General features: G+C 45.0%; 1 protein-coding gene across 4 annotated transcripts in view; it reads right to left on the reverse strand.

The window, feature by feature from the left end:
- Positions 1-2,524: 2,524 nt before the first annotated feature.
- The window catches only part of SS18 (SS18 subunit of BAF chromatin remodeling complex), a 58,871-nt gene continuing 44,980 nt past the window's right edge, over positions 2,525-16,415 (reverse strand). For 2 of the 4 annotated variants that reach the window (XM_056521760.1, XM_056521756.1), the window contains 4 exons: positions 14,677-14,769; positions 13,880-14,002; positions 4,812-4,945; positions 2,525-3,116 (listed from right to left, as the gene is read on the reverse strand). In XM_056521760.1, the coding sequence (XP_056377735.1) occupies positions 3,090-3,116; positions 4,812-4,945; positions 13,880-14,002; positions 14,677-14,769 (377 nt within the window). In that variant the 3' untranslated portion in view covers positions 2,525-3,089. The remainder of the gene's footprint in view (positions 3,117-4,811; positions 4,946-13,879; positions 14,003-14,676; positions 14,770-16,415) is intronic. The other 2 variants (XM_056521758.1, XM_056521759.1) reach the window with 1 other exon arrangement.

The following is a 16,415-nucleotide window of genomic DNA, read 5'->3' on the forward strand; positions in this document are numbered from 1 at the left end:
CTCTCCAAAAGCCCAATGGTGCTCATTCTCTTAAGCCCTGTAGTGCGCCAGCAGAGCACTTTACATCCACATTTGGGGTATTTATATACTCAGTAGGATGGGGTTACAAATTTTGGGGGGCTTTTTTCCTATTAACCTTTGTGAAAATGAAAACTTTGTGATAACACCAGCATTTTAGTGAAATTCTTCAAACACCTGTGGTTAGTTAAGGCTCACTATACCCCTTGTTACGTTCCTTAGGGGTAGTAGTTTCCAAAATGGAGTCACGTGGTTTGTTTTGCATTTATGTCAGAACCGCCTTAAGGATCCGCCACCCCTGTGCAAATCACCTAAAATGTACATGGCGCTCTCACTCCTGAGCCATGTTGTGTGCCCACAGAGCATTTTACATCCATATATGGGGTATTTCCGTACATATGTTTTTTTTTTTTACCTTTTGTGAAAATAAAAAGTATGGGGCAACACCAGCGTGCTAGTGTAAATTTAAAAAAAAAATTTTTTTTTTTACAATAACATGCTGGAGTAGGCCCCAACTTTACCTTTTCATAAAGGGTAAAAGGAGAAAAAGCCCCCCAAAATTTGTTAGACAATTTCTCCCGAGTTCGGAAATACCCCACACGTGGCACTAAACTGTTGCCTTGAAATACGACAGGGCTCCGAAGTGAGAGAGCACCATGCATATTTGAGGCCTAAATTAGGGATTTGCATAGGGGTGGACATAGGGGTATTCTACGCCAGTGATTCCTAAACAGGGTGCCTCCAGCTGTTGAAAACTCCCAGCATGCCTGGACATTCAATGGCTGTCTGGCAATACTGGGTGTTGTTGTTTTGCAACAGCTGGAGGCTCCATTTTGGAAACAGTGCCATACCTGATGTTTTTCATTTTTACTGGGGATTTGGGGGGGGGGGGAGGAAATGGGACTGTGTAGGGGTATATGTGGTATTTTACTCATTTTGTGTAGTGTAGTGATTTTAGGGTACATTCACACAGGCAGGGGTTTACAGTGAGTTTCCTGCTGGGAGTTTAAGCTGCAGTGGAAAATTTGCTGCATCTCAAACTTGCAGCAAGAGACCCGCTGTAAACCAACCCGTGTGAATGTACCCAGTACATTCACGTTGGGGGGGTCAAACCTCCAGCTGTTGCAAAACTACAACTCTCAGCATGCCCTTTGGCTGCTGTCCGTGCATGCTGGGGGTTGTAGTTATGCAACAGCTGGAGGCACATTGGTTGCAAAACACAGAGTTTGTTACTTAACTGTTTCCCAAGCCGTGTGCCTCCAGCTGTTGCAAAACTACAACTCCCAGCATGCACGGACATCTAAAGGCTGTCTGGGCATGCTGGGCATTTTAGTTTTGAAACTCCTAGAAGCAGCAGCGAAGATCACTTTACAGCGATTAGAGATGAGCGAACTTACAGTAAATTTGATTCGTCACGAACTTCTCAGCTCGGCAGTTGATGTCTTATCCTGCATAAATTAGTTCAGCTTTCAGGTGCTCCGGTGGGCTGGAAAATGTGGATACAGTCCTAGGAAAGTCTCCTAGGACTGTATCCACCTTTTCCAGCCCACGGGAGCACCTGAAAGCTGAACTAATTTATGCAGGATAAGTCAGCAACCGCCAAGCCGAGAAGTTTGTGACGAATCGAATTTACTGTAAGTTCGCTCATCTCTAAGCGATCTTCACTGCTGCCTATTTTACACTATCAACTGAAATTTGCACGAGCAAAGTCAATGATAATACACTAAAGTGCCCTGTCAATTTCATATAAATATGCATCCTGTACAGATTACACAAAAAGAATTAAAGATCAAGTCACAAATAATTTATTCTTGTAAAGTACAGTTAAATAGCATTGTAAGTACACCAGTATACTTTTGGCACAGAACCTTTGTCCTCAAAAAAAAAAAAAAAAAATTCAAAAAAAAAATATAAATACTGCCCATACTTAATTTGTTTCAATTGTGTGTTGTGTTTTATTAAGTTTCAAAACAGGAAAATATTGCTCTGTGAAATAACATACAATCTCTTCAGGTTTTGTTTGCCTAACAAAAAAAAAAAAATTAAAATATGTATCTATATCTTGTAAGACCTCTTGTATTGCATAAGTTAGACTACTTTAACATTGCAAATTGCAGCGTCTACTTACCTTATAAACCAGAAAAGCTCCCAGAGTATATATCAAAATATACTCACAGGCTTCCATTCACCCAATGGAGACCAGAAAATTTCCTTTTGGCCTCTGTAGGGCCAGTATACTTTTGCTGTAGTACTCTATACAGTTAACTGAATTACATAAGCTTCATTCTGGCTTTACAGTGTGTGTCTATGGGTGACTGATGAAGCCGTATGCCCATACAGTCGCATTTCCTGATGTATACCTCCAATGGATGCACAAACACGGCAAAACGCAATGTAAAGAGACCATTGCCTAGTACTTAAAACATAATATTTATAGCAGCGTGTGCTCTATACTGCATAAATATTCTTGTGTGCTGGTTAAAAGATCAATGCTGCTGTGATCCCGGCTATTCTATAGAAATAAATGTTGCAACTTAAGGAAGAAATGTATGGTATGTTCATTCCAAGTATCCAAACTGTAGGACCTTTCTCATAGGAAAAAATAAAAAATATATATTGATAAAGCATTAGCCATTGTTTCTCCATTTTTATAATTCTAATAGTAACATTCATGGCACAAACACATTCTCCTTAACTTCATAGTGTATCCAAAAGTTACAAATGCTCTGAAATTTTGTTCCCCAGTTTATGGTGTATAAGTACACAGCTGTAACTTAAAAAAAAAAAAAGAAAAAGAAAAAAAAAAAAATTCTCCCCCATCTCAAATGGATGGTCTGACATCTCTTGTTTATGGATATCCTGGATTGTATGATGCAACATCACCACCTAGAGTACATTGTGTGAACTGACATGTGAATTACTGCAGTCTTCAATGGTTGGAAGATGCCATCAAATTTCACATAATTTTCCCAAATGTAAAAGTGATAAATATCTTCAAAAGGAAAATGTCCACAGTCCAGAGGAAACACCACAACAGCTACACTGACTGGCTACAGGAATCCACAAGTTCTTTACTGCTGATAGTTTCCATACTGCGCCTAAAAAAAAAAAAAAATTACAAAAATTAACAGTAAAAAAATTGTATCAATTATTTTTTATGAATTTAAACAAAGAGGAAAGCTTTAATAATAAATGAGTATACCCCCAAAATACATGTACAGATGTACCTACAGAATATATCAAACATCTGAATGGGGTGGATTTGATCACTGTGACAGTCACAGATGACTCTCCATTAGTCTATGGATCATACGAAAACATGTGAGTGCGCCTTTAAGGACTGTTCCTGTATCTTTCAGATTATACTTGAGATTTACCACGCATGTGCAGTCACCTCACCACTTGGTATGGCAACTAGAGATGAGCGAACTTACAGTAAATTCGATTCGTCACGAACTTCTCGGATCGGCAGTTGATGACTTTTCCTGCATAAATTAGTTCAGCTTTCCGGTGCTCCGGTGGGCTAAAAAAGGTGGATACAGTCCTAGGAGACTATTTCCTAGGAATGTATCATCCTTTTCCAGCCCACCGGGGCACTTGAAGGGTGAACTAATTTACGCAGGAAAAGTCATCAACTGCCGAGCCGAGAAGTTTGTGACGAATCGAATTTACTGTAAGTTCGCTCATCTCTAATGGCAACTAGTAGACTCCTGCTTTCAGAACTAATGGTGTACAGGGGTTAGAATATGCAATGACAATATGATCATCAATATGACCTTAATGTCCTGACAAACCTCCTTGCATAAGAAACTGAACCTTGGAGCTAGGGATTATGCCATAAATCCATTTCTGGTTAAAATACTTAAATCTGATATTTATGTGGAAAGTTCTAAAACCTCCTTTTTAGTTGAATTTTTTTTTTATTTTTGACTATTTCAGTTTCCCAGCCTGACAGGTCTAATGGAGGCTGGTGGCCAGATCTGTTCAATCCTGAGAAGACCAAGCACCTGAACATGAATCACCATTACTTTCTCTGCTTGTCACAGAACTGGAGAATGCCACTGTGCCTGTTCTTTTTCTTCTCTAATAAGCAGAGAAGACATTGCACAGCTGGCTCACCGGCGAGGGGCTCTCTGCAACTTCAAACGCACCTTCATGACCCCCAATACAGAGTACAGAAGGTGGATGTACTGACCGGTAAGGAGACCACTAGATTGCCGTCTATAAAATAAGTGTATATTTCAGATGACAATTGTGAATCCCTGAGGAAATCTTTATATAGCACTGCAAAATACATTAGTGCTATATAAGCCGAACCAAGAAAAATGGGCATAATATAGACAGCCAGTCACTAATATCTGTAGGATTAAAGGGGTACTCTGCCCCTAGACATCTTATCCCCTATCCAAAGGATAGGGGATAAGATGTCAGATCGCCGGGGTCCCGCTGCTGGATCATGGCGACATGACTCCACTCCCCCGCCCCTCAATGCAAGTCTATGGGAGGGGGCGTGACCCTGGCGATCTGGCATCTTATGCCCTATCTTTTGGACAGGGGATAAGATGTCTAGGGGTGGAGTACCCCTTTAAACTGATAGCTGAAGGGAATGAAGTCTTCACAACCCTTCAGCTGTCTTGCATAGCCAACACCTGAGTGCATCATCAGTACCAGAATATGGGACTAGACCCTGCCTCAATGGACCTTTCTACAAAAGATGTTGATCTCTAAGGGAAAATACAACACATACACATTTTTCAACTGCAAAGATACTTAAACACTTCAAGGAGCTTTACCTGATCATATCCGTAAGGTCTCTGCTGCTGTGGCTGCGGAGGTCCTGGCTGTGAAGGTCTGTATGGCACATACTGTTGTCCTTGTCCCTGAGGGTAGTTTGGGTACTGAGGACCAGGACCACTTTGAGAAGGACCTACATGGGACAAAAATAACTTCCATAAAACAAAAAACAAAGAAATGTGCTTTCTACAGAACAAAATGAAGCAGACATTCTGACAGACAAAACTATAACATTGACAATACTTGTCAGGTCAGTTTGATCTGATTTTCCCTGACAATGCCCTGTAGTTTTAGGTTCTATTTTAAAAAGGTAGGACATCATGTGCCGTATTTTGCTGCTGCGTATTTTCCTACACATTGAAATCAATGGCCCTCATTTACTAAGAGTGTCGGGTTTATCTCTGAGTGTTTCTTGATTTACTCCGTGTATTTTTCTCCCAGATTTACTAATGCGTCGCACAGTAAATTTTATATATGTCCCCCGCCCGCCCAGCGCATGTTGTAGATGTCCCCCGCCCAGCGCATGTTGTAGATGTCCCCCGCCCAGCGCAATCATAAGCTCCCGGTAGCGCTATCATTGACAAGCATTTTATTAGCAGAGCATCTCTCTGGGAAACCGCTGCCCGATGCTCTGCTAATGCTCCGCTTGTGAGTGATAGCGCTTCAGAGGCATATGTGTATAGAAGCGAAGTGGGGACCAGACATATAAAGCGTTATATGGTCCCCACTTCGCTTCTATACACAGTCCTCCTGAGTACAACCACCACAGCTGCCCCATCGCCTCCCCCATCCCCGGTGTTATAATTACATGTTCCCGGGGTCTGCGCTTCTTCTGGCTCCGGCGCTATTGCTGTGCGCTGTCACTGTGCGCACTGACAGCGACGTCGCGTTGGGGACGTCACTCGTCATTGCGCATCACAGCGCACAGCGCCGGAGCCAGAGGGATCGCGGACCCTGGGAACAGGTAATAACACCGGGGATGGGGGAGGCGATGGGGCAGCTGTGGTGTTTGTACTCAGGAGGACTGTGTATAGAAGCGAAGTGGGGACCAGATAACGCTTATATGTCTGGTCCCCACTTCGCTTCTATACACATATGCCTCTGAAGCGCTATCACTCACAAGCTGAGCATTAGCAGAGCATCGGGCAGCGGCTTCCCAGAGAGATGCTCTGCTAATAAAAGGCTTGTCAATGATAGCGCTACCGGGAGCTTATGATTGCACTGTGCGGGGGGGGGCATATATAACATGCGCTGTGCGGGGGGGCATATATAACATGCGCCGTGCGGGGGGGGGGGGGGCATATATAACATGCGCTGTGCTGGGGACATATATAACATGTGCTGCGGTGGGTATATGATAGCGCGGCGGGGGACAGGATATATAAAAGCTGTGGGGACATATACATTCCCTCCAGCGATTCTATATATCTTTCCCCACCGCAGCTCTTCTATTTGAGAACCCTGCTGGGATCCCTGAATCGCTCCTCAGTACCGGCCATTCAGGGATCCCGGCGGGGAATTTGAAAATGAAAGTAAAAAATACATCGTACATCGCTGGGGAGCGGAGCATGCCGCCCACTCCCCTGCTTAATAACTTTTGATCGGATCTTAGAAGTGAGACCCGATGCGATCAACCCCTTTGCCCCTGTACCACTTCCCCCAACATGGAACAGACCCTGTTCTATGATGGGGTAGGATTTAGTCAGTTTTGGTCGGTCGTCACAGGGTCGGTCGCCAGGCTGTTTGCTTCTTACTTCCTGTTAGCTCGGCACGTCACACAGAGCTTCAGCCTATCACCAGCCGAGGCGGGACATCGCTGCGGCCGGTGATAGGCTGAAGCTCCGTGTGATATGTGCCAGGCTAACAGGAAGTAAGAAGCAAACAGCCTGGCGACCGAACACCTGTACTGGAGCTCCGGGGGTGCATAGGCAGGCAAGAGAAAGTTTTTTTTGCAGGGACCGGATAAAATAAGAAAAGTGCGCACTGGACTACGCCTTTAAATCTGCATTGTTTCAGGGGGGGAAAAAAAAACAAAAAACAACCTTTATTTCAATGGGAGAAGTTGTACGGTGCAGAAAGTATTGACACATAGTAGTAGGCTATTACTGTGTGTACCACTTTTCTGTGATGTCGCGCACGAAACCCGCAACCAGAAGTGCCGTAGGACAAGTCTTACAGTCGACTGACCTTTCCCACCAGCCAGAGACCATACGCCATAAGTCATACGGTTTCACAGGGACGTGGCTATGCTGTAGTGGGTGGGTGAATAGCATTACTACAGTAAATCCCTTCCACCCCGCTATCAACCCTTCCTTTGCTGCATACAGACACCCCCCTGGAGAGCTCTATGTGACTTATGACGTTGTCTCTGGCTCCATGGAATGTTGGGAAAAGTCAAACACAACAGTAAAATAAAAAGGACTTGCAGTACAGCTCTTCTGGGTTTGTGTCCCATGCATGGAAGAGCGGTGCATGGAAGTAATAGAAGCATATTACACAGTAATATAACTTGGCATCAAAGGCTCAAAGACTGAAAAAGAAAATTCTGATTTGCTAGGCTTGTTTACTGTCATCTGTAAAGAGGGACAAGCAGTCAAATTCACCCAAACCTATATAACTACCATTAAAAAATGCAGACCGGTTAGTGGATGTGGGCATAAATTATTGGAGCACTTTTGATAATAACAGCTAGGGTGCTAAGCTGTCATAACCAGCAATGGCTCCAGTCATGACCCAGTTAAGACCAAACACACATCTTCAGAAGGGTGCTAATCGAGCAAGTAAAGCTCTGGTTCCTTGGCCAAGTGCTAAAATTTTAAGTTTTCCCACTACCAAAAAGGTTACCATTTTTCCTATACAATTTCATATTTGTGTGGTTGTAGCCTGAGTTTTATGGTGGTGTAATATGTACACAGACTTCCAAATCTTTTATAGATCAATATGCCTGAAATTTAAATGGCTGTACAGCGGGCAGAATAAAGTCTCTCTCTAAGGGAAAAAAAAGAAGGGATTTCCCATTCAATGCTAGATTACAAAGCCATTTTTTCACTGCTGACAGAGTGGATTCCCACCTGCTTTGGGTGTCTCCACTGCAGGCTCCATTGGGTGTCTCCACTGCAGGTTCCATCAAATATTGGAAACCATGATTACAACACAACAGGCCACATTAAAATCAATGGAGTAAATCAGCTGCTGCTGTTGTCTGGTGCTGAATGTACAACAACAAAGCTGGGTTCACACTTGTGCTGTTCAGTAGGCAGAACTAACTCAGAAAAGTGTGGTACAGAGGATCATACTGAAGCAAAATCACTGGCTCTGAACCCCTTCCCTCCCTTATCAAAACACCAGTGTTGTCCAGTATGCCAGGCTAGGATTCTCAGCATAAACCCCCAGCACATAATCTAGGTGTACGAGAAGTCACAGCCGAGAAAAAAGTCTGTGACCTCTGAAGCACCAATGCTTTAAATGATGCTTTAAAAAAAAAAAAAAAAAAAAAAAAAAAAAAAAAAAAGGTGCCCGTCATCTAACCATATTTTATATACAAATATATATATATATATCTTCGCATCATACCTTTTCCCTTGCTCACATTGTGTGAGCTCCTGGCAGGAGAAAGTGGGCATTACCCAGCAGGCACAACGTCACATGAGGCCTGCGAGAGCTGTGCCTCCCCATGCCCCATGCCCCACACGTACTTCCTGGGTTTGGTCTCCTGCCAGGCGGGGAGGAGACCAAACTGTTTGACTTGCAGCAGAGAACAGTCACCTAGTGGCAGTTTTTTCACATCACATTAAAAACATATAAAAAAGGTTAAGAATTTTAACAGCAAGTAAATAGCAAAGTGTCTTACATAAGGAACAATATATTAAGAGTTTAGTTTGGCGATAGTTACTCTTTAACTATGCCTAAAAAAGTCGATTTTTTATGCTTACTGTAAAATCTCTTTCAGGAGGATCCATTGGGGACACAAAGACCGTGGGTATAGCTTGCTGCCACTTGAAAGCTGACACTAAGCATACAAAAAGAAAAAAGGCTGCCCCTCCTGGCAGGATATACCCCCCACTTACCCTGAGCTAATCAGTTTAGTCCCAAAAGGAGTAGGAGAAGACTGACAGAGAAAGAAACCAGCAGGTGTCCGAGGGAACCAGACAAAAAAAGAAACGAGAACAACTCCTCGGACAGAAAAACGAGCAATTGCAACAAACACAATGGGTGGGTGTCCCCCAATGGATCCTCCATGAAAGATTTTATGGTAAACAAAAAATTATAAAATAAAATCTACTTTTCTCGGTCGGCACAGAGACTGTGGGACGTACCAAAGCAGTCTCTGGAGGTGGGAAAAATACCCAACTCAGAATCAGGCAGAAGACTGAGCCACTGCCGCCTGCAACACTTTGCAACCCAAACCAGCGTCAGCTGACGCAAACGTGTGCACCTGGTAGAATTTAGTGAAAGTGTGCAAGGACAACCAGGTGGCCGCCTTACAGACTTGCAAGGCCGAAGCCCTATTGCAGAGCGCCCAAGAAGCCCCATTGGAACATGTGGAATGTGCAGTCACCTGGAAAAGGAGGGACCTTCCCTTTACAACAGTACGATTCAGAGATGGCAGAACGGATCCACCGTGAAATGGTCGCCTTGGAAGCCAGAAGACCCTTGCGACCACCCTCCGGAATCACAAAAAAGGAGTCACCCTGCCTAAAGGAGATTGTGACTGAAAGATTGATCCGGACAACTCGAACAACGTCCAGACTATGTAGGGAAAGCTCCTTAGCATTAGATGGAGCTGGACAAAATGAAGGAAGAATGATCTCCTCGTTCATGTGAAAGGGGGAAAATACCTTGGGCAAGAAGGAGGGAGATGGCCGAAAAACCACCTTGTCCTAATGAAGGACCAAGAAGGGAGAGCGACAAGAGCCGCCAGCTCGGAGACCCTCCTAATGGAGGCATTTGCGATGAGGTAGGCAACCTTCCACGAAAGGATGCAAAAGGTGTGGCATCCCAGAGAGGTTCGAACTGAGCCTCCTTCAAAGCGCTAAGCACCAGGTTGAGATCCCAAGGAGGAGTGGGAGACCTGAATGGCAGCGCCGCATGGGCAACGCCCTGCAGGAAGGTGTGGACGTGAGAACTGAAAGCCAAAGGTGTCTGAAACAATAGAAAGAGCTGACACTTTAAGAGAGCTGAGTGCCAAGCGCTGATACAGACCGGATTGCAAAAAAAGCAAGAAGGCGCGGAAAGGAAACAGGACCGGGGAGACAGACCGAGCCTAGCACCACCTGAAATAAGCCCGCCATGAGCGGTGGTAAATCCTAGCGGAGGAAGGTTTTCGAGCCTGAAGGATGGTGCGAATCACCCCGGATGAAAACTAGAGATCTAAAAACCGTGGTTTCAATCGCCATGCCGTCACATGCATCGACAACTTGGAGTGGCAGGGAGGACCCTGCGAGAGCAGATCGGGGCGAACTGGAAGACACAGTGGTACGCCAGCGACCAGCTGAATGAAGTCTGCGTACCACGCGCACCTGAGCCAGTCTGGAGCCACAAGAATAGCGGGAACGCCCTCCGCCTTGAGTTTCCTCAGAACCCTGGGCAGGAGAGGGAGAAGCGGAAAGAGGTAAGGAAGACTGAAGGACAACAAGTGCGTCCAGAGCCAGAGGGGCTCGCGACTTCGCGACAAAGCACGACCCTTGATAAAGTCAAGCCAGATGAAACGTAAGTTGGGGCAGGCAGAGTCAGCACACCACATGGGTGAGTGTACGGTATTTAGGATTGTGTGATGCTATAACTGAATGCGCATTTGTATAGAGAGTGTCTTGTATCACGCATTTGTATAAAGAGTGTCTTGTACCACTAGGTTAGGATTAGGACTGTTGTCCCAGACCCTCAGTGCACCTTATGCTACACAGCTCCTTGCATGTTTTTAGAATTTTCCTGTATTTTAGTATGCTACTGCTCCGTGTGTGTCAAACGCGAAGAGATCCACGTCCCAGTCGACCCCCCCAACCCCCCCCCCCCCCCAAGATCGCAGATCTGACCAAACGCCTCCAGATGGAAAGACTACTCCCCCCGAATCCACAGAGGAGCGGCTGAGAAGATCTGCTTCCCAATTCTCCGCACCCGGAATATGGATCGCACAGAGAGTTGGAACTAGAGTCTCTGCCCAGAGCAGAATCTGTGACCTCCTCCATTGCCAAGCAATTGTGTGTGCCGCCCTGGTGACCGATATATGCCACAGCTTGGACACGAACCGGGCGACCCTGTAGGAGGATCTACCAGTGGATGAAGCAAAGAAAGATGGCATGGAGCTCCAGAAGATTGATAGGAAGGTGAGCCTTCTGAGGGGGACTAGTGAACCTGGACAGTCAGGACCTTCCCAACCCTGGAGACTCATCGGTCATGACGACCTGCCAGAGGAGGGGAAGAAACGACCGCCCCTGGAGAAGGAGGGGAGAGTGGAGCCACCACAGAAGAGACCGAACGAACGGAGGAGGGCAGAAGAATCCAGCAATCCAGAGTAGAAGGAGACTTGTCCCGCCAGGCCAAGCTGGCCAGCTGGAGAGGGAGATAGCGGAAGTGGGCTAAAGGGACCGCCTCCATCTGGCCCAGTACTTCCATGCAGAAGCGAATCCTGCAGGGAGCGCCGCTTGTCCAACGGAAGACGAACACGGGCAGCTGCCGTGTCGAAAAGGAGACCCAGAAAGACAAGTGACTGGGAGGGAGACCGGTTGGACTTTTCCTGGTAGATCACCCAACCGAAGGCAGACAGAGTCTGTACCGTGAGATGAAGGCTCTCCAAGTTTGGGGACCAGGACGGAGCTTTGATCAAAGACCAAGTTTCCCCGGGCCCAAAGGATGGCAATCACCGCCACCATGACTTTGGTGAAAACCCTGGGAGCCGCAGCTAGGCCAAAAAGAAAAGCCACAAATTGAAAAAAAGTGACCCGCAGGAACAGCGAAGGAAAAGCTGATGGGTGGGGGAAATTGGGATGTGCAGATAGGCATCCTGGATACCCTCTGAAGAAAGAAACTCCCCCTGACCCATGGACGCTACCACGGAGTGGAGGGACTCCATGCGAAAATGACGTAGCCGCAAATGGCGGTTGAGTAGCTTGAGGTCCAGAATGGGGCGGGCAGAGCCCACTTTCTTAGGGACGACAAAGATTTGAGTAGAATCCCGAAAAACGCTCCCCTGGAGGAACTGACACAATCACTCCCTGAGCGGGGAGGGTACTTAAAGCGACCTAAAAGGCTGCCACTAAATAAGGGGAACGAGGAGGGTGGGGTCAGAACAATCCCAGGGAAGGGAAGCAAACTATCCGGTAACCATCGGATATGACGTCCCAGACCCAGGAGTCCTGGACCTGCGCTAGCCAAACGTCCCGGAAAAGAGACAGACCTGAGAAGGACACGAGTGGGTGCGTCCATTCAGAGAGGCTTACGGTTACCGGACTTTGCCGCGAAACCGCCAGAGTGGTTATCTGCCTTCCAGGAAGAACGTGCCTTGAAAAAAAAAAAAAAAAAAGGGGCTTTCCGAGATTGGGAGGGAGTCTGCTAGGGAGGGCGACCTGATGCAAAGGATCAAAAGAGCTGAAAGAAAGCAGCCTTCCGACGGGAATCGGAGCAGCGAGGTTTGTTTTGCGGCAGCAGAGAAATGTTACCTCCACTAGCTTCAGAAATAATTTCATCTAGGTGTTTCCCAAAGAGCCGAGAACGGGAGAAAGGTAACCGTTAGAGATTTCTTTGAAGCAGCATCTGCATCCCACACCTTCAGCCACACAGAGTGACAAATCACAACCAAATTACCTCAGTCAAAGGCCGTGCATCGGGCTGACTCCAAGGCCGCTGAACAGAGAAAGTCTCCGGCCTGAGAAAGTTGGCGAACGAGATCCGCCAAGTCCTCCAGAGGTGCGCCTGACAGGATGTCCTGCCGTAGCTGAGAAGCTCAAACCGAAACTACCTTGGCCACCCAAGCGGATGCGAAGGTGAGTAGCAAGGACAAACCTGCCACTTCAAAGGCAAATGTCGCCAGATTCTTAATCTTTTTGTCCACAGGATCCTTAAAAAGGATGCTGCGTCCCCCAGAGGCAAAGTAGCAGATTTGGATAGAATAGAAACTGGAGGATCAACTGCAGGTGGTGCCGTCCACTTGGAAACCAGATCTGGAGGAAAGGGAAACTGAGCTTGAATCTTCTTGGTTCCCTGGAATCATTTGTCCGGATGCTTCCAAGCTGCGTCCAACAAGGCATCAAATTCAGCATGAGTTCTTGGGTCTTCCCGATGAAATGTGTCCCTGATGGCTGACACCAAGCTGTCCACCATATCAGACAAGGCAGAGTGGTCCTCCTGATCAGAGGTGGATTCCGACCCGTTAACCGCTACTTCCCCTGGAGAGTGTGCGTAGGTAGCCTTAGACTGATGCGTATTGGACCTGGAACGAAGAGTCTGAGACCTGGGTCGGTCACTGGGTGAGTGGCCCCTGGAGTGGGGGACTGTGCTGGAAAGCTGGGGAAGAGGAGCAAGATCTATGGGAAAAAGGTCTATCCCGACTGTGCGGCTCTGAAGAGGAGCCGGACGAAAGCACTTTAGGGCGTTTGTGAGAGCGCTGGAAATGGGGGTCAGGCGAGACTAAGCAGGACTCCCTGGTGGGCGTGCGCAGGGAAGACCGCTCCAAGGCCGAAACCACGGACCTAAAGAACCTAGCCAGGTTGGAGATAGACCAGGAAAGGGAGGAGGAGGTGGGCGGAAGCTCCGCCAGTGTGCCCTAATGCGGGGCTGAGTTAAGTTGCAGACCCAGCCACTGCCTCTATTATTCATCTGCCCACCGGGCGTCCTGCCTGAGCAAGCGAAAGTGAAAAGTAAAAAAATAATTTTTTTTTTTTTTTAAAAAGACAGCCGACCACAGCCCAGCTGACTGATACTGCGGTTGGCGCACTGAGGCCAGGAATAGTAAGCAATGCCCGGGAGGGGTGGGGACGGGGACAGAAGCTACCACGCGATCACCAGCAATGCTGATAGAACTACTGTCCTACTCTTATCTTTTAAGCTTAATCTATTGGCAGCAGGTACTTACCGTAACCTTGCTGTTGGCCAGGGTAACCTTGTTGGCTTGGGTACTGCTGTTGCTGAGACGGGTAGCCTTGTTGTTGTGGTGGCGCTTGATAAGATTCTTGTTGCTGAGCATATTGTGCATTCCCTAAAAAAAAATTTCAATGCAAAAACATCATGTTAATCCATTGCTTAATTTGGAAAGCCTCACACCATCACAACCAACACCAAAACAAGAAAAAAAAAAAAAAAAAAACACAAAAACAAAAAACTATATAAAAACAGTTAAAATACTGAACACCAAAAAGAAAAACAAAAAAACGAACATAGGGAAGTCAGCCCACATACATACTAAAGCTAGGTTTTGCAAGTCTGGACTGCGGCATTTTTGTTTCTGCTTCCTTGGCATACGAGCAATACATTGAAGAAATATCACAGCATTATGACCGTGATTGGAAGAGCAAAGAAAAAAATAATTAAAAAAGACAGCTGAAAGAGCACAGACTAGACGAGATCAGAAAGCTGGATCCTATAGATGTGTGTATGTAGCTGAAATATCAATAGATTGCTGGGTTAGGTTCATTTAGCTGAGAAAATTAACATGTTTTAGTGATGTACAGTCAGTAAGGGGGTTGTGAACAATTATTGTGTGGGGAGCGGGTGCCTAGCTTTATTGTAGAGGAATAATAAAATAAAATAAGCCAGCACTATTTCTATTAAAGCTTAATATGGACATTGTGAAATTACTGCCATTCTAGAATTTACAAGTGAAAATAAGATTTATATATGAGTGTGTGTGTGTGTGTGAAGGTATATAGATACCTCCTTCGTAGTAATGTTGTGAGGAATCCTCGTAAGGCCTATCGTAGCCTTGTTCAGGATACGACGGTTGCTGATAACCGTAATCATTATGACCTACATCAATTCGACAAGAAACAGGAAGAAACGTTAATAGCCTTATGCTGGAGATGCATATAAGTAGCTCTAATTATTTCAGCTTATGTCACATAAAAAAAAAAAAAAAAAAAAAAGACTTAAGAAAGTATACAGTAGTATGAAGCACAATAATAGTTTGAAATCCCTGCCTGGTTACTGGCAAAAACTACACATCTAAGAGTTAAGGAATTACAGAATTTCTCATTTCATTTCTTTGCAATATTTAGATGCATTTATCTCTATGGACATCATAAAAATACATACATTACAATATAGAAAACATACTTGCATTTTTAGAATGGTATTGATAAAAATGGTACATTGTATATTTGTATAGTAGCTAATATCTTGTGGAGCAACTTCTATAAATAAAATATTCTTTATCATCTGGTGTCACATGATCTCTTAGTGCCAAAGTAATCACCCTCACTTCTACGATAGGAACACATTTTAATTGCAGTATTGATTATAGAACTGGTGCACATTTATGTTCCTCTTCCTTTGCAAAAAATAAAAAAACGACACTTTGAAGAGTTTGACAAACATACATTTTCTCTTAGATGTTGGTAAAAATGGAAAACCGACATGGAAGAGCGATTCACTTATTTTGGCTGGAATAGCTCTGTCTATATAATACATGGATGGCCATTCATCTGTGTTGCTGCTGTGTAAGCTATACTTTTCTGGTTGTTGACCACCTCTCTGGAAAGAGAACCTGTGGCCATCCCCATAAAAATAATTGCAATAAATAGCTTAGGGTGCCCTGATCACACACCTTTTTACAGTTTTTTTTTTTTACAACCTTCTGTTACCAAGATATGAGTGTCAATAATGTCTAACAATTTAGAGAATCCGTCAGATAGGCGGGAACTTAATTTTAATAATATGAGTGAATATCAGGTGATGGGTGGGATTATACAGTCAGGGAGTGTGTATTAGGCACAGGCCCCTCACTGAGAAACATTCACACCCCATGACAGTAAATATCAGGTGATGGACAGGATTTTACAATCATTACTAAAACTAAGTTCACGCCCATCAGACTAATTTCTAAAATATCAGACAAATAATAAACCCTCATATCTCAGGAACAGAAGGACATATCAGTAACAGTAAAGATGTATGACCAGGGCAACCTAAGCTATTTAATGAGAGTAAAATCAAATTTTTGGAGGGGTTGGTCATGGCTTGTCCAAAGGAAGACGTTTTTAGAACAGCTTAAAGTTGTAAAATAACTGATCCCCATCGCTTCTATTCAGGCATTCTGTGAGTCTCCGTACTTATTTTCTCTAGACACAGGCACATGACCACTGCAGCCAACCACTGGACATAGAGTTTACTTGCTATAGGGATCAGTGGGGATCTGGGAAAGAGTCAGTAACATCCACTTTTTATCTCCACTGTTTTACAACAATCTGAGCAGTACTTTAATAAGTGTTAAAGTGGGAGAAAATAGGATTTGGAAAAGAGGAATAATTAAACACCAGGTAGAAAAGCGGAACACCACAAGTCTACTTTATGTATGTACTATAACAAACGTTAAGAGATTTCTGGTTCACACTACGATTTTCAAATACGGTAACCGTATACGACCGTATCCGAAACCGTATGCATAGTCAATGCAT

The sequence above is a fragment of the Hyla sarda genome, chromosome 5, assembly GCF_029499605.1.
Source record: "Hyla sarda isolate aHylSar1 chromosome 5, aHylSar1.hap1, whole genome shotgun sequence".
Classification (NCBI taxonomy): Eukaryota; Metazoa; Chordata; class Amphibia; order Anura; family Hylidae; genus Hyla; species Hyla sarda.